Source organism: Sceloporus occidentalis, unplaced genomic scaffold, assembly GCF_023333645.1.
Source record: "Sceloporus occidentalis isolate IW3139 unplaced genomic scaffold, rSceOcc1.0.p SCAF_10, whole genome shotgun sequence".
Lineage (NCBI taxonomy): Eukaryota > Metazoa > Chordata > Lepidosauria > Squamata > Phrynosomatidae > Sceloporus > Sceloporus occidentalis.
In genome coordinates this window covers 13,893,557-13,921,452 of record NW_028316990.1, presented here as the reverse complement: position 1 = coordinate 13,921,452, position 27,896 = coordinate 13,893,557, and the positions used below count along the sequence as shown (strand labels likewise).

Below are 27,896 nucleotides of genomic sequence, written 5' to 3'. Positions count from 1 at the left end.
GCTAGAGGTTGGCCGAGGACCTAGCGTCCACACCGGCCTCACCCCTCACATGTGATGGGGGCGTAAAAATGGTGGCGCCCTATACACATGGATGCCGCCATTTTTACGTGCCGGACGCATAGCATCCGCACGTTGCACCCCAGATATGACGCCGCGAGTAGCGCCTCGCAGCGTCCCATCTGGGGCGCAAGAAGAAGCACCATTTTGGCACTTCTTCGCTGTGTCTGGGAACCGCGCGGTTTGGCTGCTGTGATTCCCGGATGCAGCAACCGGCAGCGGCGCAAGACCACCCATTTTGGGTGGTCTGTAATGTGCCTTTGACAGCATACTTGATTCTGTCCCTGCTCTCTTTATTCTCAGAACATTGCTGTGAAGTTGTTAAGGCTCAAATTTAATCTGTAGGCTTCCTAGTGGACCGGAAATTTATTTTGTTTTTTTATAGTGCTACTCTGATATTATCTGGATCTGGCACAGATTTAGAATAAAACCTGAATGGATGATAACTGAATTTGTTTCATCCAGGAATAAGCTGCCTATATTGAGTTCTACTTAAAAACTACCTTTTAAGGCAGAATAAGGAATTTTGTGGTTTAATATGTAGGTCTCGCACTCGGGGAAAACTTAAAAAAAAATCTTTCCCAACAACATGCCCAAACTTTTGGGCACCTTTACATTTACATTTTGGATTTGAACCCTACAATTCAAGCTGCTGTTATTAAGGCATACTTGTCCTCAAGGTTTCTATCATATTCTATTTCTTGGTGTTCAGTACTGAAAAGGCAGTAGATTATGTACAGTCAGCTCTTCCTATCCATGGGCTTGCCATCCAGGGATGGCCCCACCCCATTCTCCCCAACAGCAATGTGTGCATGCAGCTTGTGCCAACATGGTCATGCTCATGTTGTGCTTCTATTGGGGAGAATGGGACTTGAGATCTCTTGGAATTTGCCATCTCTGGAAGGGTCTGGAACAGAACCCGCATGGCTACAAAGAGCTGACTGTATCATGTATAACTCTTGCACAACAGCTTGCAAGCCAAGAATTTTTCTTCCTTTTTCTCCCACCACCTTTTTACTTGTGCTTGATTTTTTTTCATATATCACCTGTTTGTGCTGATGTTGTATCAAAAATGTCTCAATAAAATTAAAGGCATAAAAACACAAACATCAACTCTTAACTGCCAAGAATTATTTTTTAAATGTCCAGTGTATTCTTTCTAGAATGCTTTCTAGAATGCTTGTAGATAACCCTTTTAGAAGCGGAGAGCAGCAACAAGAACTGAGGTATAATTCTTTCCCCCCCCCCCCCTTTGTAGACAGAGGAAACCTCATCTGACAATCCATTGAGTGAAAAGCCCCCACCAGCTCCAGGTACTGACTCTGCTGTGTCTGTATGTGTCTGTGAGTGAGTTTCATGATATTGAATAGTATGGACTACTTTTGAGCAAGAGCCGTAATTTTAAATGGTAGAATCATAGTAGACATTATGAAGACAAACCTACATAAGTCTTGGACTTGTCCTGTAGTTGTCTCTAGCATAGTCAAGAAATGGAGTTTAGAAGCTTTAACATTTATTTAGATTAAATTTGAAATAAATCAAATTAGGACATATGGCATAGCATAACATTTGGGTACAGCTTAAGGAGTTTTGTTCTTTCTGTGATCATAAGTACAAAGTAGGCTGAAATGATTTCAGTTATAATGAATAACTAACAGGAAAGTTATTAAATGCCTGAATCCTAAACACATTTACTTTTAAATAAATATACAAGATAGCTCTTGTATCTAGAAAGCTTACTTGTAGACCAAATGCCTAGGAGAGCAGTTTTTTGATCAGTTGGTTTAAATATTTCTGTGCCTGAAGAATATTCCATTCTATTAGTAGATGTAGTACTCCGTAAAAAACAAGAAGTGTTCCAGAAATTAAAAGAAGAAAATTTGCAGTTGTGCAACACAAATCAGACCCTGTTTTCACAACTAGAGGAGACAAAGCAACAAATGAAGGAATTTCAATTAAAAGTTAAGAAACTAGAGAAAGAAAACAGACAATTTAAAGAAACTACACAGAACTCACACAGTGAAGGTAAGGGTGACTCCGTGGTGCATTCAGCTCAGAGGTGTCTTAACCCTCCAGATATTGGACTGAAACTGTCATCAATCCTAGGCAGCATAGCCAATGGCAAGGAGTGCTGGGAGTTGCAGTACACAGCATCTGGACTTATTTAATTGACCATCTTTATATGCAAGTGTGAGATATATAGTGACTTGGAAATGAAGCCTTGCATTCTCCTTGTCATGGTTATGTCTACTTTCTTCTGTTTACTGTTATACCTAAACTTATCACTATTTGTTATTACACTTCAATGGAAATTATGTGTGAGGAATGACACTTGGTTTTCAAATCATGATGTGAATTCTCATGAAAATGAAGAGCAAATCATATATCAAGAAATTGCCACATCAGTGAAAATAAGTTTATTCTTGATTATTCAAATATGTTCAATTCTCCGGAGCTTGCTTGAGTACATAAATACACTGAAGTTTAAACTAGTGGCCGCAGTGTTTTTCTGTACCCTATGAGCCATCATTTAATGCATTACAATGTTAGGAAATCTGTCTCCCTGCTGTATATACAACACCTCACTTAAATTATGTCTAAGGTTTCTTCCTGGTATTATATTATAAGAAAGAACCTGGTTTGTTTGGAAGCCTTCTGACTTCTCACCTTCCCTGTGCTGTTCACTACTGCACTTAGTAGCTGAATTTTGCATGTCCATACTGTGAATATATCTCCTACTAAATGTAGCATAGGTAGGAACAATTGCTTATTGTGGAGAAGGCAAGCTTTTGTGGTCTGTTGGAGAAACAGGTTTCTCATCTTGCAGGATGTTTCTCAGCTAGTTTCCTTCTCTGTTGATCTCTTTGAAAGCAGTTCAATCTGATCTTCATGCCAGCATTAGGAATGTACTCAGCCAACCTGTAATTCAAGTCTTTGGAGTACAGAACCTTTAGAAGCACATCATAAAATATCAAGGAAGTCTATTTGGGATTGTCTTTGAACCTTCCATGCCTAACAAATGAACAGAGAGTAGTTCTTGTAAATATGAAGGCTTTACTGTCAAACATCAGTCATACTGAGTGATTTGCATGTTACATTTATTTGTTTTCAAACTATAGAAATGTATGTTTTGAGAGCTGCTGTTTTTTTAAAAAAAAGGCAAATCTACGGAGTGACCTTGGGCAAGTCACATATTCTCAGCCTCAGAGGAAGGCAATGGCAAACCTCTTCTGAACAAAGCTTGCCAAGAAAACCCCATGATAGGTTTGTCTAAGGATCCCCATAAGTCAGAAATGGCTGGAAGGCACACAACACACACATACACAATCTAGATTTGTGCCTCCCACAGGGTACTGTTTATGTGTATTACTGTTAAGTTTATTAGGCAGTGAAGGATGGTGTTTTGGGAGATGGGGGCCTTGGGATAACATAAAAAGCAGCATTTTACCAGATCAGATTATCTAGCCCAATGTTATTTACCTTGACCAGCACTCGGTTTCCAGGGTCTGAGGCAGAGGTCTTTCCCACCATCCTTTACTTATCCTTTTTAATGGGAGATTGATTAAATATGGGACCTCGACCATCAAAAAAGCATGTGGCAATATCACTGAATTATGGTCTCATGTTACCCATAAAGAATTTCCCTGGGAATCATTTCTTGGTGTAGTTTCTATATATGTTACAGTCCACCTGTGCCATCCGTGGGCTTGCCATCTGCGAACTTGAGCTCATGCAGATACGGGAAGCCCGGTGGGACAAAATAGTGCATGCACTTGTGGCATGCACATAGTGACGTGCATGGGAGCGCTGAACCATTAGAATCAATGGGACTTGAGGTACCACGGTTTTTTCCATACGTGGGGGGTCCGGAACATATCCCACTAAATATCATTTCAAAGTAATAACCCTCATCCTTGGGTCCACCAGATGTTTTGAACTTGAACTCCAGAAGCCCCAGCCAGCCTAGTTAATGGTTGAGATCCACAATTTGTGACCCAGAGGGCTGGCCTCTAATTACTCAGGTATTTTCTGCGTAATTTTGTGCAATTAGGAAATCTTTAGAAACTAGTAATTTTTACATAGAATTTTGAATGTCTGAACAATCATCAAGTCACCTATATAATTCTTACACACTACTTATTTTTTTAAATGCAGAGGAATTTTCAGAATTGGTTTTATTAAGACAACAGGCCCAGGAACTTGTGGATGAAAATGACAGTCTGAAAATGACTGTTCATCGTTTAAATGCAGAATTGAGTCGCTACCAAACTAAATACAGACCAATTTCACCAAATGAGGTAATCTTTGGTTTTAAGCTTGAGGAAAAAATCGAATTGCACTTTGTGAGAAATCTTTTCTCATTTATTAAAGTTGACATAGAGTAGGGATGTAAAGCTTTGGCCTCTCCAGATATTTTGAACGTCGACTTCAGGAAGTCCCAGCCAGCATGACCAATGAATGGCAAGGGCCCTTCTGCGAGATGTAGTCTCAGTTTAGAGAGCCAAAAATTACATGTCTCTTCCACAGGGTATATCACACTGCTCATAGTTTTGTGTGAAGAGAACAACTCTAGATGAATCTGAAGCTACTTTACCTTTTCCTCTTCCAGCGTAGCTGCAAAAAAGGGTTCCAAAACTTTTGTTAATTATTTACGCCTGAACTTGACAAATGGTGGTTAATCTCAACTATAATTTGTTGAAACAAAGTGTGCTGTGCCACAGTTTAAGGTTTAGATATTATGCTAAATTGTAATTGATCAAAAACCGAAATGAAAACTTCAGTCTCCTTGCCATGATTGTACAGAAGGAGAAGAGAAGGGTGCATGTGACACACACACCCAACTGGATTATTCTTGTCATGCTAACTATAATATTCCATTGATATCCAAACATAGCTAGTGGGAGTCTCTTCTGTTCAACGAGAGTTAAGTGACTGTAGTACCCACAGCTACTATGAGTAATTCTGATTAGGTTTCATTGAAATTAGTCAAAGGATGCAGCCTCAACTGACTTCCAGGTTGTGAAATTCCCTCTTGCCCCCATCTTTGCTCACTTTTAGACTACTAGTAAAAATGCTTGTGATTCGTTAGATTTTAAATTTTTTCAATTTGTTAATGTGTTACCTGTGCTTTTATTTATCTTAAGAGTCCAAAAGTTGGAAGTCTGCCACCCAAAAAGCCAATACCACCTTGGCTGGTAAGTAGGAAAAAAACTGTTTACAAAATGTTGAAGAATTAGTACTAGCTATCTCCAAATTATGTAGAGTTGATTTGTTTCTCGTTATCTTTGTGACCAAAAACACATTATTCCACTTATATGTAATACTGAAAAGACAGGTAGTATCTAATCAGATATTTTTAAATGTTGATATTCAGGATTTACTTTTAAAATGCCAGTGTTTAGTAAGTGATTTTATAAATTGATAATAGATAAATAGGAATGCTTTTTTCTCTTCTCTCTCATATTTTTGTTCCCCTCCTGTGCTCCATTTATTGAAAGAGCTCGAGACTGGAAAAGCACCGCATGGGTTTGGCTCTTGACACGTCTTTGCTAAATTATCTGACACAGGAGTGTGTTGAAGTACTTCAGGATAGGACAAATATTTTTGTCCTGCTGGTTCTCACAAGCTACGGTTGCATGTGCAGGAGTATTTATAAGCCAACTAAAGTATCTTCAGAAAAATCTGCTACAATATATAGCAGTCAGGGAACCCATCTTAGTTCTGTCTTGGTCTAAGCAACAGGACTTTGTTTTTCTTCCAAACATGTGGCCTCCCTCATGAACCATAGATTAGATGGCCAGGGTGAGATTTTTTTTAGTTGCAGTTTGCACATTTTGGAATTTTCTACACAAACATCAGATTGCATGTGATTGTGGGCATTTACTGAAGTGTGGACTGAGGCATCTATATCACTAGAAGAGCCCTTGAATATACTTTTCATATTTCCAAAATGGTAACTCTGTCCGGATTGCCACTCCCAAATCCTGAGATTTTACATTAATTACTTGCCCCTGTGCTATGAAGAATTTTGGATTAAAAATTAAAAGCAGCTGTGGAGTTAACAAAAAGGGGAGTAATCCTCCTATGTGCAGAAATGAGATAGATATACAACACTTCAATCATTTATAAATCTAGTGTGTACAGGTTTCTAGCAGTGTTGATCTTCAGGAGTTACTTCTTAGCTTTTTTGGAGATTTGTTTCAAAATTAATGTCACCACCACTTTCATAAAAGAAAATGGACACTTCAGTAGTTAGTGTTTCTAGAAATGAACGAAGGCTTCTCACTTTAATTTACAGATAGCCTTTACAAACAGACTCTGCATACTTTCACGGTTTACAAACTGATGGTTATTTGGTTACTGCCATAATTATGAGACTGCTGTTGTTTTTTCTCTCTTCTGAGTTATCTACTGGAAATACGCATCATTTTAAAATTAGTATTAGCTACTGAAGGACATTCAGTTCACAAAAACAATATTTATAGAGTATATATACATTTCAATATTGAACTGAACAGAAATTTCTTTTGACTTCCTTTAGCTGGATATGAAATATTTGTCACCTCTCCTGTTAGCCTATGAAGACAGAATGAGAGAAAAAGAAGAATTGATTCTTGCGCATGAGGTACATTGGTAACTGTGTTCTTTAGAAATATTTCAGTAGAAGGTAACATGAAAAATGCTTCTACATTACACTGTATATTGTATAACTATAAAGAGCACTGAAAGATGACTTGGGACTCATAGTACAAGCATCCTGGAATATTCCTCTGCTGAATTTTCCTATCCTGCATTTCCTTAGGCCAAATATTAACAAAACAGGAGTATAAAGGCATATCTTATTTAACAAAGCTTCTCACAAAGAAGTTCCTTATTACAAAGGCCTCATCTGCACTACAAAAGTAATGCAGTTGACACCACTTTAACTGTTATGACTTGATGCTATGAAATCCTGGGATTTGTGGGTTCCTTGCGGCACCAGCACTCCCTGAAAGAGATGGCTAAATATCTTGCAAAACTACAGGTCCTGGAATTCCATAGCATTGAGCCAAGGTAGTTTAAGTCATGTCTAACTGCATTAATTCTGCAGTGCAGATTAGGCCAAAATCTTTTTCTCTTCCCTGGCACCCCCACCCCACTTTTCATCCTCTTCTTTGGCCTAGCTGGAAGTTTCTTTAGCATCAGCATTGGGAGTGGTGGAGAAACACGGACATTTTGTTGCACTAGCTGAGAAACACTGGGATTCTACTGAAGCTGCACATGGCTGCCTACAACAGGGAAGGTAAACAGCCATTGCCTCTAGAATCCCCTTACTGAGCATGTGTGAACAGCAAAAGAGATGGAAAGAGGGAGAGTAGATAAACCTTCATTCAACACTAGCTCTCCCTAGGATATTAATAAAGCATAAGTCTAGAGATTTAGCCTCCAAAATGGAAATCTGAAGAAAAGTGGAGGCTATTGAAAGGAAAAAAACCATAATCTCTAGGTGCATTTTGGAAGAGGCTTTCAAGGTTCTAGAAGGTTCAAAGTGTTTTTATTTATTCAAGGTTTCCCTGACCTAGTTGTTTCATTTTCCATGTGCGTAATTGCTAGTTTTGAATAAACTAGAAACAGTACTAGCTGCTTCTTTCTCTTTCTCCAACCTGGCAAGCAAGTCTTCTTTCTTGTAGTGTAGAAACCTACGTCTCTTATTTCCACGTTGTTCTGCCTCTGGCACCAAATTTTGCATTAAAGAACTAAGATAAATGAACACATCTAATTTATCAATTGAGGTAGTATAACTGTACTTTAAAATGTGACTGTGGCAAATGGATGTGTATAATATAAATACATTGCTTTTTTATGCTTCTATTTTTGCTCTTAGAGGCAAACATAACGGATATGAAATATGTGAAACAGTCTTGTGTGTTGGGGCATGGGCCATTTTGTTTGTAACACAACTGAGCTAAATTTATCTCTAGCACTGTCATGAATGTAGATATATTGATGGACAGCTAAATGCTAGGGTGAGAATAAAAAACTAAGAAACCACCAAATATAAATTAGTATGTGGTGGGGGAAGGGAATTGTTAACCTTATAAAACATGAAATTGAAACAAACAGTTTCTATTTTGTGTTCTTTATATATATGTATTTTTCTTTCAGGAGGACATGAAGATCTTTAAAGCACGAGTTGAAGAAATAGTGAAGGAAAATGAACAGTTACACAAGGACCTAAATAGAAATAGTTCTGTTACCCCCAAAGAATGGCAAGTGTGTTGTTATATGAAACTATTAAATTACTTCCTTGTTACATTTCAGGGGGAGAAATCATAATAAGCTGGAGCTAAATTAGATCCTCTAAAAATTCAAACTAATTTGGGACTAATTATGTGAATTATGTATTTCAGTTTTTGAATATCCATATATATCTCTTGGGAATCTCTGGCCTAATAGTAAAGGGTTATGTTTTTTCTTCCATTTAGTTCACTTTTTGTGAAAATTTGAGTGGCGTTTCATTTTCAGATCATTGTTCTTTGCAGGCATCGTTTGCAAAACCAAGCCAAGCTTGTCTTAGAGGAGAATACAGTACTGATGGAGCAACTCAAAATACAGCAAGCAAAAGCAAAAGACAATCTCAGCCAACATGTCCAAGAAGGTAAAGTATCTTGATTGCTGTTTTAGCAGCCATAGTTTTCAAAGTCTGAAAAAAGCAGACATACAAGCTTACATTGACCACAAGTATAGGAGTTTTTTCAACCCAGTCTGGATGAGTTAAAAGATTCTCCAGGCATGCCTGGATTTTCTTCTTTAACACTGGAGTTGGACATATTTGCCTCACAGCACAGCTTCTTAACTGTCAGTCCCTGCCTGACCTTTCCTCAGAAGAAAAGGTTAGAAAGATGAAAGGCCAGAAAAAATGCTAAAGAATATTATTGTTTTTATAGGCAGTGGCCTAGACAGGACAAAGCAGATTATAAATATGATTAAAACAGAAGGGAGATTAAGGTCTTTAAGATAAAGCAAAGGAAGGAGCAGAAAAAGGAAAAGCACAGCCTACACAAAGCCAAGGCAGGAACTAAACTAGGAATGTGGGGATTGCTCCCCCTGGTAGTGTCTTCCTCTAAGTCTGTAATAGGATGTTGCCCCTCCATCCTTGGAAAATTCTGTTTGACAATTACTTTAACATACATTTAAAAAATCTCCATTGACACTCAAAATTTGTGAGAACTACCATTTACAATTAACTATAATACTGAGGATTAGCACAATGCAAGAGTCACTAAACTAAGAATGTTTTGCAGTGAACTAAAAATGTCAGAAAACTGTCCCAGAAGAGTATAATATTGTATATTCTGTTCTCATTTCCCTAAGGGAATTGTTTTTCTTTGTCTGAAATGTTTTTGTGTTCTTTTCTTTCCTCTATTAAAGTTTCCAAATTAACAAAGCAGCTCATGATTTTGGAAGCCAAAAAACAGAGCCAAGAAGAAGAAATGAGAGAGTGTCAGAAGCAACTGGAAGAACTGCGTTCTGTATACAAAGAATTAAAAGCCCGTGTTCAAGATCAAATAACTGTAGAGGAGCATGTTGCGTTGGTAAATAAATTGAAACGGTAAGAGTCTGATAAAAATATCTGAGTATCCCCTTTTAAAAGATTCCATAACTTGAAATGGCTTTATATTTTTATTCTTTACACTAACCTGTGTGAATTTTTTGAATTTATAACAGTTCCATGTTGATTTACAGATGCCTAACAGCACTGATATAAAACAAGACACAAAACTGTAGATATTAGGGCAGGACATGGATTCTTGTGTTCTCATTAACATCTGTATGGGCTATGCCATAGAATTAGGAAGTATTCCTCCAGTTGGCGTGTTCTGGGGTACTCAACCTTCCATTTGATTCTTTGACATGCGTGGACTCTTTCAGATAGAGTTTTTTGATAAATCACATTGAGATGGGAACTACCTCAAATAGACCAGTCTGCCACAGTGCACAATGCAAATTGTCTTGATTTCTGCTTACCTCACCTGTCCCCACCGCTGGCCCCCTTCTACCTCACCTTGTCCCTATCCTTGATACTTTTGCAACTGACATGCTAACCCTTCGAACCCATGGACTTCTCTGATCAACGTTTACTTACCTTGAAGACAGTCTTTCTGATAGCTGTTCCCTCTGCTAGGAGAGCCTCTGAGCTGACTGAACTCCATCATGATGAAAGCTTTCTCATATTCCGCGGAGAGAAAGTAGTTCTGCAGCCTGACATAGAATCATAGAATCATAAGAGTTGGAAGTGGCCACAAGGGCCACCAGTCCAACCCACTGTCATGCAAGAACACAGAATCAAAGCATCCCTGACAGATGGCCATCCAGCCACTATTTAAAAACCTCCAGAAAAGGAGACTCCACCACACTCCAAAGGAGTGTGTTTCACTGTCATACAGCTCTTACTGTCAGGAAGTTCTTCCTAATGTTGAGGTGGTATCTCTTTTCCTGTAACTTGCTTCCATTATTCCATATCCTATTCTCCAGAGCAGCAGAAATCAAGCTTGCTCCATCCTCAACATGACACCTCTTCAAATATTTAAACAGGGCTATCATATCACCACTTAACTTTCTCTTTTCCAGGCTAAAGATCCCCAACTCCCTAAGTCGCTCCTTACAAAGCATGGTTTTCAGGCCCTTCACCATTTTGGTCACCCTTTCTGCCAAAGGTAGTGTCTCAGTTCCACATCAACCAGGGCGTGTTGCCCATGTTTTATCCTAACCCGCAGTCTGCCCTGTTGTTACAGTGGGCTTTGAACATGAGGAGAGGGTAGCTTGGCAGGCTGGACTATGTGTGGTAGATGGTGGGTGCAGGGTATTCCCACCAAGCTACTCAGCTCTAGAATGTTCCATAGATGATGTCTGTGCATGTGCGGAAATCCATTTGTATGAGGGCACAGTTGTCTACTCGAAGAACCACAGTTACAGATAAGCAACCTGTTCTTTCCCACCGCTGTAATTTCTGATTTGTTAATTTCTACAAGGGAAATGGTTACTGCTGTTGATGCCTGGGTTTTATTACTGTTTTCTGTAGCCAGTTGCAAGAGGAACAAGAAAAAAGAGAAATGGAGGCAAAGGAATTAATGGAAAAACTAGCATCTGTGCAGGCAGAAAAAAAAAGTATCCTTATTGAGAAAAATGATTTGGTGGCTGAAAACAAGGTTCTAGAAGCTGAACTGGAAACGATACAAAAGACAAAAAGGTTCACTTACCCTGTTTCTTGGTTTTTTGTGTTTTCTTTTATTTTTAAAAGGGGGGAGCTTTATTAATTATTTACATCAAGCACAAGAATTTTCAGTAACATGGTTGTACAAAACTACATTTTATACTTGAAGATTTTGTGTTGATTGAGTGCAATGTTTATTAAAATCCAGAGAAATCTATTTTGTTTAAATGAGAGATTTTGGTCTTCATACTTGAGAAAAAGGTTCAAGGAAATAATTCTTGTGAATCCCTTTGTAGGAGAAAAGCGGGATATAAATCCTTGAAATAAATAATTGATAAACAAATCCTTCTGCATGCCTTAAATGTTGGTTTTTAAAGCAAACAAGGCTTCCATTATGGCCTGTGAAGATGAAAAGGAAGTAAAATAGTCAAAATAAATTCAAATAACTTTCTTCCCCAACAAATTGTATTGAGTTTGTATGTTATCAGTTTGGTCTTTAAGCCATTCAGATTGTACCCAGAACATTCATCCCTGTGTTTTGCAAAATATTTTTAAAGGTTTTTAAATAAAAGACAAGGTGCATACATCATCACAGATGATCGTGTGCTGTACTTGTACGCTATGCACATGGGCTAGTTACTTTCTTATCTAGCTGCTGGAGTAACAATAAATTGCTGAAGCAGTATTTTGTCTGTTTTGATAAAGTCAACTCTAAATTGGGATGATTATATACTTCTTCAGTTTGTACTAAAAGTTTCTCTAATGAACTGGTGCTAGACCCATGGCAAGAATTGTTGTTGTAACTGTTAGCAATGTGTCAGTGTTGCAGTTCTTCATACCACAAAGACACACTGCAAGCCATCATGAATATAATTTAAGTTGCAGCACAACTAGACACAATTCCTTGTACATATTTGCAGTTATTAGTCTTGCAGAATGGTATGTGCACTTGCATGGCTTAAGTTAATATATTGCTACTGAGGTCATTGTGTGTGTTAAATTGCACCAGAATTAATTGAAATATTATTACTCTTAAACTGCTTGCTAAGTGAACATTCTACATTTCCAAAAAACCTGTAGGCGATCCCACAAGAAAATAGGTCTTCTGAAGCAGCAGCTAGAAGAATCAATGGATAAGGAGATCATAGCTCATCAGTACCTAGCAAATCTACTCAGCTTGGCGGAAAATGTAACTCAAGAACGTGATCAGCTTTTAAATCTGGTAATTTTTAAAAAGTCACTTTCTCTTCTAGTTCAGCTCTCTTTCAGGGATAGAAAATCTAGTAAATATCCAGTAGGACATCCAGTAGCATGGTGGGAACACACACATACACCCCACCGCTGCCTAGCATTCATTTCCTAGCCTGTCCCTTAGTTTCCTTCCATTCTCCAGAAGAACAGCTTCTCTTCAGATTTTCTCCTGCTGAGTAGTTCCTCTGTTTACTTTCTGTCTGTCTTTCTTTCTCCCTTTGTGTTTCAATTCATAATTTCATCTTTGTTCTATACATTTCTTATATGGCCACCCAAGCACTTACAAACATTGAATTCAGTGTTATAAGTATGAGACAGCAAAATTCTTCACAAATTCATATATCTCCCCCTTTTTCCTTAGGCCAGTTGCTTGGAAAAAGAGAAGAGCGGTGTTCTTAACAAAATAATAGAAGGAAATGTGCGTTTAGGAAAACTAGAAGAGAAAGTAAAAGTGAGTAAAGCTTTTACAATTATATATATGTGTGTGTGTGTGTGTGTGCATGGTATAATGTATTATTTCTCATGTGGATGTTTATTTTTTAGAAGTGGAGTCATTAAAAGCTCTGCAGCATTCACTTATGACATATGGTGTCATTTCTGGTTGATGTGTTTACATGGGTACCTGCAATAAAAGGATTTACTTTGAAACTAGGACGGGTTACAAACCGCCAAAAAATACATATGGAATACATATTAGGGTTAGGAAGGGGCGGTGCTTCCGCACCCTCCTAACCCTAGTATGTATTCCATACGTACAACATGGCGGCGCCCCTTCCACATGGGGGCCGCCATGTTTACGTATCGGACACATAGCGTCCAGATGTGTTGCGGCGCTAATGACGTCGCGAGTGCGCCAGCGGCGCCTCGTGACGTCATTAGGGCGCCGCAGAAAGAAGCTCCATTTTGGAGCTTCTTTTTTGCTCCGCAAGGGAGCCGCGCAGTGTGGCTGTGACGGCTCCCTTACGGAGCAAACGGCGGCGGCGGCAGACTGCCTCAAAGCGGCGGTCTATAACCCGCCTATGTCTGAGCTATGAAGTGGTAAAACACTAAGAGAATGATATGTTTTTTTCTTTTACTGAATATTACTGCCCTCCTTCTGTGGCATTCCCGCTAAAGCTCTGCAGCAAACAAAAATATGAAAAGGAGCTGTCTTATTTTACTGTCTGTTGCAACTGTTGAGTTCTAGAACAATGCTTCTTAAGCTAGCTGGTGTGATGGATTGGCATTTGTTCTCCTATGTATCAGGAATCCCTAACCTGTTTGTGCCCATGAGTGTTAGTTGTTTGCTTCTTTCCTGGAAAGGCTCCAGGGCTGATGGCTCACGGAGTGGCACCTGTCTATGGACCACTACATTATGTAACATTGATCCAGAGAATGAGTCCCAGTTTCAGATCTCATTTTTTCTGATCTCTTTTTCTTTAACGTAAAGAAATGGCAGTGTCCCAGTTGAGCCTTCTTTCACCACATTACAGGCCGCCTCTGAGCTGTTTTAAGATCAATAAACATTTTCTTATTTTCTAAAGCGCCTGTGCTGGACCTAAAACAGTTCGAGGAAAGCAAAATATGCCAAAATTTGTCCATATGCTTCCTGGAAATGGGAGGGAGCATTTTTAGTTAAAGAAAATCTGGTCCCCCCTCCCTATAACATGAGAGGCACAGAGGCTCTTGGGAAGCTTAAAAATGAAACTTTGGGGCAACATTCTGTCCAAGGACAAACTTTTCCCACTCCTGAACTCAGTGGACCCACATGAAGGAGTGATCTGATAAAGAGAAATGGAGAAAAGATTTTACTCAGAAGGGTTATCAGTTAGTCAGTAGACCACTTTGTTTTGTCACCCCCCAGAGTGGGAATATAATAACAGATTTTCAGTATGATCCTTTAGAAAAACACCTGGGTTAACATAAATAACCCAATTAGTAACAGTATTTATTATTACCGTCTATAGACACATCAGTACAAACAGCAAACACAAAAAAATGCAGTATCAAATAAGATACAATTAACATTCCATAATCACAATAAAAATGACATACTCAATAAAAACTTTTTAGATACTCTATAAGAGTTCGCTTCTTTCCAATCTTAATTACAAAAGACAAGAACTTGGCAAACAACAGGGTTGCATTAGAACATTCTATGATCTATCCTCTAATAGAACTTTCACAGAAGTTCTTAATAAAGGATAAATGAACTGTTTGCAGCCCTGATTATAAAAAACACAAGATAGTAAAATATGCAACACAGTGTCAACCTCCTGCAATCCACAAAGGCAAAATCTCAAAGAGAGGAGCAACCCAGCATTCCAATCGCAAAGCAACTCTGAAGGGAAAGCATTACATCTGGTCCTAGTAAATAATATGCAGTAATTAGGAATAGTCAAGTTCTTTATATAGTCTGCCAGGAGAAAAGATTCCACATAATGAATATTCAAAGCATTAGATGAGCATGAAGAAAAGGAACAAGCCCAAAGATTGCAAAAGCCAGACTCCCAGAGCCTTTGTTTAACTAAGTTTAATGCCATATCATAACCAAGATTGAGGAGTAAAGATGATGAAAGAACAATTGTAGCTGTTTTTGGACAAGTAACACAATAAACAGTTCAGTGTGCGAAAAAAGCAACCCACTTGTATATTAATATTTTTCTAGAATAAATGAAAGTCTGCTTAACTCTAACCTACATTGTGATCAGTTATTAAGTTGGATGCATTATCCAGCTAATTTAATTCACAAGATTGTTAAAGATACATAAAGATAACATTGATATATCTCCTGTGTAGGAAAGCCAAAGATTTTATTCAATTGTTTGGACAACATGAGTATCAATATTCACATGCACTTGTGCATTTATCATCTTGACCTAAGACAGGTTTATGGAACCCTTCCCACCACTGTGTAATAAAATTTTATAACTGAGCACTGTGTGCGGGCAAATAAATTAATTGACCAGAGTAGAGATGTACAATTTCCATAAATATAGAAGCTGGGGATCAGGGATCACTCTATCTCTCTCCCTCTCTCTCTTTTTGTTGCGGGGGGGGGGGGGGCAGATATTTTCAGATATTTTTACATGTAATATTAGCAACCTGGTATATTAAAAGTACCGTTAATTCAAAAAGTAACTGCAAATTGAATTTACTTTTGTAAATTTTATTTTCCCTCCCCTATAAATGGAGCTACAAGGCCCTTAAACTATAAGGAACAACTGAACAATAAGGGACCACTTTGGTTTTGCCAGTTTATGAGAATCAAGGAAAAAACAGAATAGAAGAATCCATCTACACTAATAATCTACATTAATAAAACATTAAAAATATGTCTCATCTAATACTCCATAGTGTGAAGCATATATATAAACGACTCATTCCTTTATAAGACCCATAAAAAGAGCTGGGAAAAGGTATTACATTGATTTGATAGTGTACATCCTGCTTCTTGGGCTATTTGATGTGTGGGAACTTGCCTTTTCCCACCCACTAATGTGCCTTGACCAATATCGTATTTGTGCTCATCGAGTGCAACTGTTATTTCTTGGTAACATGTTGCAGACTGGCGGCTAGTGTGTTATGCACCAGCAGAGGTCCACAGATAACCACCATGCATAGTGTTCCTGTACGTAGTCTTCCATAATAGTTTACTTACTCATAGTTTTTAAAAATAATGTGGGTGAAATGAATATATGAACATCTTATCTTAAGCATATTATTTGAAAGGAAAAAAAGAAATGGAAAATTAACAGAAAATATTCTGGAATCTATATTTTTCAGGAAAATAACTGGGGAAAAGTAAATGATCCTTCTCCCAGGCTTCCACATGTCTAGACCAGAGTGAGGTGGGGGGACTTTGTAAACTACAGCTTTTGTAGGTTTTTCAGGCTATGAGGGTGTGTTCTAGATGAGTTTTACTAGGAAAGCTCTTACTGTCAGGAAGAAAAAACTCTTCTAGAACATAGCCTCATAGCCAGAAAAACCCACAAAAAACTATGGATGCTGGCCATGTAAGCCTTCGAGTTCTGCAAACAATCTTTCCAATTCTGACAGTCTAGTTTTGGGCATGTGAAAAGGCAGTTGCCTTGTGTGTGTTTTATTTCTCCTGTTTGTTTTCTTCTATTTTTGATCTTGGAACAGTCCTTTATGAGGTACATTTGGTGGTTTGAATCCAACAGCAGAAAAACAGCCATACTGAATCACACTAACACTCCTGCTGTCCCAAAATGGCCAACCAGAAGGCTCTGAGAATCCCACAGAATGAGATATTGAAGCAATAGCCCTTGTATAGAATGATAGAGCTGGAAGAGACCTCTGTCAAGGGCATCCAGTCTAACTCCCTTGCTATGCAGAAAAGCACCCCTGACAGATGGCCATCCCGCCTATGTTTAAAAACCTCCAAAGGAGACAGCACCCTCTCTGAGGGAGTGTATTCCACTATTGAACAGCTCTTACTGTCAGGAAGTTCCTCCTAATGTTGAGGTGGAATCTCTTTTGCTGTAGCTTGCATCCATTGTTCCAGGTCCTGGAGCAGCAAAAAACAAGCTTGCTCCATCCTCAGTGTGTCATCCCTTCAAATGCTTAAACAGGGCTATCTCAATCTTCTGTTCTCCAATATGATAGCAACTCATTCAGTGACAAACACACCCACATATATACCTTCCTCCCCACTTTCCCTCCTGTCTGGGAATGGGCTGCTTTAAGCAGAGAGAGTGCAGGGCAGTTTTTATTTCTATGGGAGAAACAGCTGATCTAGTCACAAACACACATACCTTTCTCCCCACTTTCCCTAGTCCAGCGCTGTGGATGGTCCAGCAGTAAAGAGCTTCCATTCTGGGGAGAGACAACTGTAAAAGTAGGTTTCTTGGCAGGATTGAAGGAGCAGAGGGTGCCTGTGACTGTTTAACCCCACTCTAAGGAAAAATTGGCTCTTTGGTGCTTCCTTGCTGCAGTAGAGAAACAGCCTCTGCTCACTGCCAGGGAAACACTGAAGAGCCATTATGGACCTGAAGAACCTCAAAGTTTTACCCTTGACTTATCCACGGGTCATACCAAAATCCATAAGTTTGGCCCCAAAACTTGCCCTTGATTTATGCATGAGATCACATTTTACAAACCGTACTGAAGGCTTTTAATAGTCCATAATTTCAAAAGGCCTCTAAGTTCTGATATGCAAAATTTAGTCGTCGTTTTTTCAAAGTCAGCTTCTAGAGGAACAGTCGCACATGCCCTGGCAGAGGCATTGGCAGAAACCATATACCAAACACACTGTTAAACTGGAGGGAACAAGGCTGACACAGACAATTCCAAGGGTCACTTTCTGAATCACCAATAAATAGATTCCAAGAGGCAAAGACCCAAAGTAGAAAAATCCAAGCAGCCAGACTAGTATTCTGGGGACGTGCTTACAGAGTTTAGAGAGAATGTCTTGGTCTAGTTGGCTGTGGGTGATTACAGAGACTGAATCAAGACTCTGATCTGTATAATAATCTGACAGGGTGTTTTGGCTTGGAGTCCTTGTGGAGTCTCTCTGTACTTCCATGATAGTTATCACCAAGCAGTTTGATGACCCCTGAGAAGGACTTGAAGAAGCCAGATTCTTTGGTGTCAAGACAACTTCTTTGCAGTCTGAACTCGATGCTGTTTTGTCTCTTGACATGAGTTTGGACATAATGTTTGTATCATCAGGGAGACCTTCCACTTCTTCTTCCTGAAGCTCAGTCCCATGACGGCAGAAAGGACAACTAATACAAAGGGAACCATCTCCAATGTGGAGGATTTTGGTCAGGCATTTAGCACATATCCTATGAAGGCAGTCCAGGATTTTGGGTTTGCGACTGTGAACATTAAATTTCTGATAACAGATTTTGCACTCTAGTTCATCACTGAGTACTTTTTCCTCCTCCTCTTTCATAGGGTTATTCATCTTTAGATAAGGCACACTATAAAAGAGAACAACAGTAAGTCCCTCCATATTTTTTATAATGACTTTCTCATTATACATTAACCTTACCATATATACTGGAGGTGCTTTTAGTTGCAGAAGAATAATAGCAGATTAACAGTTAAAACTGGTTGTTATCTAGTTATCACTACTCCTTATGAGTATGCTGAATTATGTTTAACTTTCCTGAACATTAACTGAATCATTCAGATTAAATCTTGCAGGAAGTTGCTTTCCCAACTCACAGATTGAAAGATTCATTTGTTACGTTCTCAACTATTTGACTAATACTTCACATTACCTTTTGCCCAACTAAGCTTCCAGTTTCTCCCTCTGTATGAGAGAATTTTTGTTCTAGGTAATATTATCTGAGCTTTCTACGTCTAAATGGATTTTATTTAGTTACTGAATTTATATACGAGACCCAAGGAGATTGACCCAGATGTTTATCCTCCCAAGAACACAGGGAGGTTAATCTGAGAAGAGGGTCAGCCTGAGTTGAGTTTTATGGCTGAGCAGCAGTTTGAACCCAGGTTTTCCAGCCCTAATCCAGACATCTGTACCCTCTGTGCCTTCACATTTAATATAATGTTCTATTCTTATGTATGAATATAGCCATATTTTTATTTGTTTGTATCAATTTTAATTAAGAATTAACCTGCCAATTTTGTTTCTCTTTCGTGCCAAAATTCCACTTTGGAAAATTGAAAACGTTCTTCTAACCACAAGCCCTTTCCCCAGCTATTTATGGTTGGAGACTGGCATCTATAGAAAAGTATAGAAATGTATCAACTTAGTCTGCAGTCTTATGTGGGAGTAAATCTTACTGAACTCAGTGGGATTTAGTGACAAGTAGCAATTACTCATTCGGAATATTTAGGTACTGCTTTTATCTGTCAATATGAAAAATACACACACATTTTGCTGCAAGACATTTGCCTTTGGGTTGAGGATATAACCTAGAGACTAGTTATGACAGTTGATACAATCTGATCTCGGCAATTATTTAGAGTTTGCTCTTCCTTGGAGACAAATCTTTATTCTTGTGAACAAATTCTCCTGTGATGTTATACTTACCTATTAAGCTCATTGAGGGGAGGCGTCTTGGTTGTTCATTTCAGTGACACTATATATTTAAGGTTAGTCAACAGAGGTATTACTTATGACTGAAAACAAACAAATTCTGAATATAGGCTTTCTATAACACTTCTTTGTTTGCTAAGAACACATAGTATGGAGCTTCAAGGATTTGACAGGTAAATAGGAGCAGCTGTGCATTTGACAGTTTTCTCTGTTTTGCCCAAGCAGTTGTTTTATTTCTAGGTAAATTTACAGCGCTTTATAAATAAAGGTTAATAATAATAATAATAATAATAATAGGTACACTTTCCTAATAAACAGAATTGGCTCAGCCTTGGCTCATTACTTTCACATTGCCATGTAGCAGTAATGGAATTTTAATGGGCATAGACAACGTTAAAAACAACAACAGGAAGAGGAGAATTTTCTTAACATTATTCCATCTCAGTTTCTGTCTCAGACAACGTCTTCTCCTTTTAATCTCTTGTTTTACACATTAAAGTAAATTTCAAGACTGAAATTTTGAAAGTATACCATCCCAGGTTAATTTTCAGACCCAGTTTACTTGAAGCAGGGCTGTGTTGTCCATCACAGATAAAGTAATCATCAACCCATAAATCTTAAATTAGTGGTAGAACAGTTTCTGTATTTAAAAGTACAAATGTTAGTTTTACACAAAGAAAAAAGAAGGGACCCACAAATCTGAGACCTTCTGTCATATGAGTACAAAGGAGTAGTTTAACTGAAATGTAAATTTCAGTGGAACTGTTTTCTGGGATGATTATTTTTTCTTTATCTTGCTTAGTATTGGTCCTTCTACAGATAGCAATTTTTATAGTTCAAGAGCAGTATAAACTGATTAGACAAAGAACTAACTTTGATGTAGCATTTGACAGCTTTTCTTTTTGTAGGTGTCAGGCATTTTGAAATGATGCATTTTTATGGCAAGCAAGAAAAGAAAGGTGATCTATTCCATTATTTCAGAGGGCAAAAAATACATATTAAAATATCAGAAGCATCAAATAGAAAGCTAAGCTGATAAAAAAGGGAAGCTGTTTTTTCTTCCCAGTGCTAACATTCAAGGATCAAAACCACATATACAGTATCACTTGACAGCATTTTTTTCTTTATATGTACACTGATAATCAAAAACAGACTATTTAACTGTGTATATCAGCAACATGTGTTTAAAGTCTGGCATCGTTTCCTCACAATTAAAACCTGTTTGACTTCAAGGCTGTTTATAAAGAGGAGCATAAAAATAGCACAGTATTCCCATGCAGTAACACCTTTGTTGTACACCATGGAAAGTACATACAGTAGAAATGCTTGAAGAATGATGAGCTTATTTCCAACCTACCCGATTTGTCCTTTAAACAAGATATCCCAGGTTTCAGAATGAAGCCATAGTGGGAGAATGTCATTCTGCTGGTTATGATCCGACAGTGGATAAGCAAGCCCAGCAATGATTTTAATAGGACTCTGTTCCACCACTCACAGGTGTATAAAGAGACTGCTGCTGGGAAGCTTGGAGACATCACCCTCAAAGTAACAGAACAGGAGCAAGAATTTGCTGGGAAGGCTGCCCAGTACCAACGAGAAATGAAGCATCTCCAGCGGCTGCTGCAAGAGAAGCAGGAAACCCTTGATGAAGTGCTGCAGCAGAAAAGGTAAGTCAGCGAAGCCTTAAACAAACAATTAGACTGGTGAAAGGAAGGCACATGTAGAACATGTTCTGTCTGAGAGCCCCATCTGGTGTGCTGTAGCTGTATTCACTTCCCTGGTTTTCTGCTGGATTGAAAATACCGTCTCATCCTCTGAACTGGTTTCTGTCCAGCTTCTCTTCTTCCCTCCCCCAACTTCAGCCTACAAATCCTTGAAGGAAGTTATCGATTTAAGTCCTGACAACCAGCCTTAAAAATCCACATGGCTGTTCACTGCCTCTTCTTGAAAGAAAGCAAACACAGAGAAGCTATTAACTTGAATTGAGCTTTCAACAACTCTCTCCAAAGTGAATCAGTGGTCATGTGCTCATTGAGTTAATAACATCTTCCAGTGGGGACTGATGAAGTCTCAGACTGACAGTTTTCTGACAGGCAAATGGGAGCAGTCACTTAATAACGCTTGGCAAAGAGGGATGCCTTGCACATTGGGAGGATGCTGAATCACAAAAGGCAAAACAAGCAGCTGGGCAGGTCTTGGCTAGAACATGATTCTCTGTGTTGAAATTATACAGCATGAAGTGTTCCTCTCCTCTAATAGTAGGACTTCATAGAGTGCTGCTCCAGTTCTTGGTAGCAGGTGTTTTTTTTTAAAAAAAAAACCCCACCATGAATCTTTTACAAGTAATATAGAATCATAAAGTTGAAAGAGACCACAAGAGTCATCAAGCCCAACCCCCTGACATACACAATCAAAGTATCCCTGACAGATGTCCATCCTGCCTCCGTTTAAAAAAAACAACTCCAGAGAAGGAATAAATATAGTGTATTGTGTTCCATTTCTATAATTCATGGTGCTTCATGCAGTGGATGGATGGATGGATGGATGGATGGATGGATGGATGGATGGATGGATGGATGGATGGATTGCAGGGGGAGAGGTAGATCATCTAATCCAAGCAACTCAGAACTTCCTGACAGTAAGGGCTGTCCGACAGTGGAAGACACTCCCTCGGAGTGTAGTGGAGTCTCCTTCCTTGGAGGTCTTTAAACAGAGGCTAGATGGCCATCTGTCGGAGATGCTTTGATTTGGATTTCCTGCATGGCAGGGGGTTGGACTGGATGGCCCTTGCGGTCTCTTCCAACTCTAAGATTCTATGATCTCCTTCCAGATTCATATATTGTATCTCTTGTCCTAGTGTTCCTCGGCTTTTTAACCTATTCAAATAAACACTATTAAAACCTTGCCCACTGCATACTTTTACCTGCTTCTTGGAGATGCGCTCTTCACTCATGTTTCCCTTTCCGCATGAGGGAATGCTGCTTGTGCATGTCAGTTTTTTTGAAGTTAGCATATCTCTCCCTCTCTCTAATACTAAAATATTTTCCCCACTCTTTGATATAGCTCCCCAGTGTGGCCAAAAAAAGAGATATGATAGTGATACTAGTAACAGGACTTTCTGTGTGGCAGCACATCAACTGGGAAAGATGAGGGGAACTGATGCTCCTCACCCTTTTCATGGTGGGAAAGGGGCAGGAAGGCAGTTAAAGGGATGGAAGGGCAGGGGAAGGAGAGGCACATGCACGCTTGCTCCTCTTGCCCACCCACACTTTTTTTTCACATTCGCGGGGGTCTTGCATCCCTAAACCCCACAAATGTAGAGGGCCAACTGTACACTAGCAACATTTCAGTTTAGTTACTAAAAAGCTCTAGGTATGTTTTTAGTATATTTCCTAAATGCTGAACTGAAGCCAGATTCCATTAGTACTCCTCCTCACTGTTATACCAAAATCTAGAAATTCTAGCAAATATTATTCTCTGCTATATTGTAGCCAACTCCCAAATATTTTTTTAGCCCAATCTTTTGTTTCTATCATGGATTTCTGTCTGTTGAAAGGTTCTTCTGGATCTCTCTCTCCCCATTCCTTTTTCCTTGAAGAATAACAGAAACTACAGAACTATGGGTGGGATTCTTTTCGCTAATCTTCTGTAGCTTGGCAACCAAAATCAGTACCGCTGGGCCAGTAATGTAGTAATGGAGATTTATTTCCACCAGCATCGCTCAAGGAGAAAATTTGCAGTCTAGAGATTTCTTGCCAGTAGATAGAAATTTCACTGACATGTTTAACTGTATAATGGGCAAGCAGAACATCAGTGCTATATTTGAAGTCTGTGAAATATGTGACCTAGGTCCAAAACACACTGCAGAAGTGCAGTGGACCCTCGGCATCCGTGGATTTAGGCATCCACAGACGGCGTACCCATTGTCCCCAACGGCAGCATGTACACATGGCTGTGCTGCACTGCACCTTATTTCATATATGGTGCCATGAAAATGTAAACACTCTCCCCACAAATAAATCATGTGCCTAATTTACATACTAAATTATGGTTTCTTCACCCCCTTATAACCCAAAACCTAAAATTAGTGACATGTTGAAAATAATCCATACTGTAGACTCAGAATGTTACATGACCACAGGGTTGAACCAGGACAAAGTAATGCAACATTTATGTGCTGGGAAAGGACTAAAACAGCTTTTTTTTTTTAAACTCCTTTGCAAGAGAGATTACGTGAATGATTTATAACACAGAGACAGATCTGAAGACCAAAAGGGTACTGGGGATCTTCTCTCTTAATGATAAGACAATCATTCAGAAATTAGATTTAGTAAAACCACAAGATGTACAGGAACCAGTAGGAAGGGAGTGAGTGAGGAATGATACTGGGGTAGTTAAAGGAGATTTAAGAACCTGCCTTAAAGAACATAACGGACATCCAGTGGGTTTCCGTGGCTGAACAGAGAATCAACCCCTGATCTCTACAGTCGTAGTCTAGTGCTCAAACCACTACAATACTCTTCTACTGGCTTCCATGCACTGTATGTTCTTTAAACTAGGTTCTTAAATCTCCTTTAAGTATCTCAGTATCACTCCTCCCTCCCTCCCTTCCTACTGGTTCCTGTCTGCTTGATTGATTTACAACCCATTTTCAGTTGCAAAATATTTCCAAATTCCTTTCAGGTAAACAGGCTAAAAACATACCTGTCAGTTTCTGGTGACAGAATGAGAAAACCTAGCAGTGATAAGAGGAACAATCCAAGATCGCACCTGCAAAAAAGGACAGATTCTGCCATGGGCATTATTAGGAAAGACATCTTCCTATCAATATACCTTTGCGAAGATTGTATGGCGAAGCCACCACTGGAACATTTTGTGCTGTTCTGCTTGTCGGAGCTCATGGTGGACAAAGTGCAGCCCTGGGCCATGTGTAGTTTCTGTGATGCTTGACCCCTGCAGACCTCACAGACTGCCTTTTTCTGGTTAAAAAACATGAATGTCCTCTCATGGAAGCCAGTAGAAGAGGCAATTTACCTTTTAAAGAGGTTGCAGAGGGCCTGTGCACTATTTAACATTACAAAACACTCTGTTTTTCAAAACCAGATCTTGTCAAGAAAACCCTATGATAGATTCGCTTTAAGGTCCCCATAAGTCAGAAATTACTTAAAGGCACACAGTAATGATGATACAGTGAATATGAGTGGACTAATGCAGTATTTTCTGTTCTGTTGATGGTTTGCTATGTTATGTTATCAATAAGGGGAGTAGAAATAAGGGTAACTCTTTAATGCTTTTAGAATTAAATCTCACTTATAATTGTATACCTTTGATTGAATCGTAGCAGATCACTCACATTACTCTGTGCACTTGGTGTCATTTAAATGTCATTACAGGTACTAATCTAAATGTAATTCTACCCATCCTGTTTGATAGTTCAACTCAAAGGTACTCTCAACAACATGAGAATAAAGCATCCAAAGCTAGCAAATCCATTTTTTCCTTCTTCTTCCTAGGGCAATGGAAAATGAACTTGAAATAATTTGGGAATCGACCACCAAAGAAAACAGGAGGATGAAGGAACTCTTGCATAAATCTCTTGAGAAAAGGGACACGGAGAGTCCTGTCAAAGCGTATGAATCACATTTAGCTGACATGTTCCAGAAAGACCTGCTGGAGGGATACAGTTTTAGCTACTGCGATTTGGAGCATTCTCCACCTATTAAAACTCAGAGCCAACAGGAACCTTTGTGTTAAGGACACAAATGTTTACACCTCTTTCAGTGCTGAATGGATCTGAAAGAAGCAAATATAAAGTGCACAGTAAATGGTCAGATTGTAAACCAATCAAGCAGACAAATATGATCTCTGAATGAAGCTGTTATTCTTTTGATGATATTCAGGGATCTAGACTTCTGCATAGTTGTGATTGCATTGTTAATGGGGAATATCATGTATATGTCTTTCAGACCTCTGTGAATCTTAATTCTTGTCCAAAAACCAGGGTTTTATTGTAGTCATTTTAGTTGTGATTGCAGAAAAAATTAAACTATAAAGTTTCTGCTAGGGATTTAGAAAGTAAAGGAGAGGTTAGGTGGAGCTTCTGTTTTTCATAGGCTGCGACACACACAGTTGGATTTACTTCTTGGTAAATATGCTCAGGATTGCCCTGCCAGTGATGGTATCTCCAAAAGGAACTGGGAACGAAAATTACTTTTAAAAGGTTTTAAGGAACATGACGGCATGATTGTCACTGTTTTCATCTCATGGTTCCTGTGTTACATCTACTGATGTGCCTAGTCTATTTTCACTGGCACCAGTTAATGCAGTCTCTCTGGATATTGCAGCAATGCTATTTCTTCTGAATAACCAACAAAGGACCAACAGAATTTGAGGGATAATAGGAAGCATACAGGAGAGGAAGGCAAAGGTTAATCACTCATTCTCCTAGCACAGCTTTGCTCCTGTTCATCTCTTCACCAAGCTATTTTTGCCTTGTGGTTGGGGTAGAAAAGGCCTTTGGGATCTGTGAGTAATGGTTACGCCGGTTGAGTACAAAGTGAAGATAACATATTTGATTATGTCTCCATTGGTTTAAGTAGATACCTTAGGTGCCCAAGTGTAATAGGATGTTAGCTGAACACGAAACAATGCCAAATCCTGCATTTACATAGAATTATTGGGTGTCTGTAACAGGATGTACTCTTCAAAGAGAAGGAAAGGAACAGTAGGGAAGTAGACAATCTGGAGACATCCAGCTCAATAGATAACAGCAAGAAGTAATGTTCCTAGACTCCTGATGGGAGGAAGAACAAGGAGGAGGGGTAAAATGTCAGACTAGGAGTTTGGCCTCAGGAATTTGTACATTTCATCTGTAGCTGTCTCCCCTGATATTGAGATGCTATTTCTTTAAAAAATTATGTGACAGAACCATTTCACCCAGGTACGTTAATGCACCTTTTACAGAACATTGGGTTGCTAAACAATAATGTTGAAGAATGTAGGGATGCCCTGGCTGTGCGCACTTAAAAGCTTCACTACAAGCACAGAACTAAGCTGTGTCATCCAAAAGCTCCAGGATTGACCAAGATAGAAGTAGAGAAAGACTGGATAATGTTGTAATAAAGCCCAATAAAAGGTTTAGATAAAAGTCTAATAGAACAATTATGCCTTCATTTTTCTTCCCAATGGACTAGCCCAGTTACCAGCAACTTTTGAAGATAAAGCATTTGATCTTTATGCACACCTGAGCAAGGCTGCATGGTAGCTGTCCCTGTTGTTCAGGGAACAATGTTTCCAAATTGTGGTTTTCACCACTTGAAAACAGTAATACTCAGTATACTATATGAATCAAGGATCCTTGGTTGTGATCTAACATTATAAAAGCTTTAACTCATTTCCTAGTGTTTACAATGATTCTTAGGACTTGTTGCCCAGTCATTCTTGTGACCATTTTGGAATTTGCTACAGTATTTTAGAACCCAATATGGGTTATATATTTATGAATTAAGAGCAGAATATAAAGGGATGTTTAACTGTGCCTTATATGTACAGACCACAAGGCTAATATGCAGTTTGCCTGTTTGTAAGCATATTTTATAATTTTATAACCAGTAGTTACAGATGATTTTTTTAAAAGGCATTCAGACATAATACCAAACCATCATTGGGTGGCTGTGTGAACTAGCCTTGTGCTTAATCTTTCCTTTGCATGCTGATTTAAATGGCTGCTTCTACTTTAGGGAACCTCTATGTTACTTGCATTTAAAGGCTTGAATCCAATAATCCATCAACAGTTCAATCCTGGGCATATCTACTCAGAAGTAAGACCCAGTGCGTTCAACTGGGCTTACTACCAAGTAAGTATGTTTACAGTTTATAGCCCTGATGGCCTTAACATCCATCATGTTAATTTTTCACCGGGTGACTGCACCTTGTCTGTAAGAGTTAAATCTAGCTAACCAAGTCAGGCATGTTGTTTTTCATAACAGTCTCCTGTGTATTTTTGTCCATAGAAATTTATATATTTTAATTCTATGAAATTATAATTGTAATTCAATTGTACAATATGCCAAATTGATTCAAGGTAGATTTTACATGTATAGTCTCTCTTTCCCCTCTCTTTTTGCTCTTTCTTCTACTTTTAATGTTTTTTATATATGTCAGAGTCATCATTTGCATAAGTGTTCATTTTTATAAATATTCGCTTAGCTGTTTGCTGTCTAGGCTTTTGTCGGATATGTATTTTTGCAAATGTTTTGTAACAATAAAATGTCATAATTTAAGGTGAGGAAATCGCATGTTATTCCCAGACAGAACAGTGAATATTAAGTGCACTTAATACAGCGTGGAGTTGGGACAAAATCAGTGTAAACATGAAACACT

At 38.7% G+C, this 27,896-nt stretch overlaps 2 protein-coding genes across 3 annotated transcripts in view; one reads left to right on the top strand and one right to left on the bottom strand.

The window, feature by feature from the left end:
• CEP89 (centrosomal protein 89) overlaps positions 1–27,896 on the top strand; it is a 35,210-nt gene extending 7,314 nt beyond the window's left edge. The window contains exons 7-19 of one of the 2 annotated variants that reach the window (XM_089539957.1): positions 1,316–1,370; positions 1,885–2,082; positions 4,213–4,355; positions 5,202–5,252; positions 6,599–6,682; positions 8,203–8,306; positions 8,580–8,695; positions 9,469–9,649; positions 11,120–11,287; positions 12,332–12,473; positions 12,864–12,953; positions 21,012–21,181; positions 25,028–27,896. In XM_089539957.1, the coding sequence (XP_089396083.1) occupies positions 1,316–1,370; positions 1,885–2,082; positions 4,213–4,355; positions 5,202–5,252; positions 6,599–6,682; positions 8,203–8,306; positions 8,580–8,695; positions 9,469–9,649; positions 11,120–11,287; positions 12,332–12,473; positions 12,864–12,953; positions 21,012–21,181; positions 25,028–25,268 (1,743 nt within the window). In that variant the 3' untranslated portion in view covers positions 25,269–27,896. Of the gene's footprint in view, positions 1–1,315; positions 1,371–1,881; positions 2,083–4,212; positions 4,356–5,201; positions 5,253–6,598; positions 6,683–8,202; positions 8,307–8,579; positions 8,696–9,468; positions 9,650–11,119; positions 11,288–12,331; positions 12,474–12,863; positions 12,954–21,011; positions 21,182–25,027 lie in introns of both variants that reach the window. The other variant, XM_089539956.1, reaches the window with a different exon arrangement.
• On the bottom strand, positions 17,021–20,991 carry LOC149305918 (E3 ubiquitin-protein ligase RNF182-like). Its single transcript, XM_089539958.1, has 2 exons — positions 20,872–20,991; positions 17,021–18,429 (listed from the first exon to the last, which is right to left on the bottom strand). Exon 2 carries the CDS (start codon positions 18,411–18,413, stop codon positions 17,688–17,690), a length of 726 nt encoding a protein of 241 aa, XP_089396084.1. The 5' UTR covers positions 18,414–18,429; positions 20,872–20,991; the 3' UTR covers positions 17,021–17,687.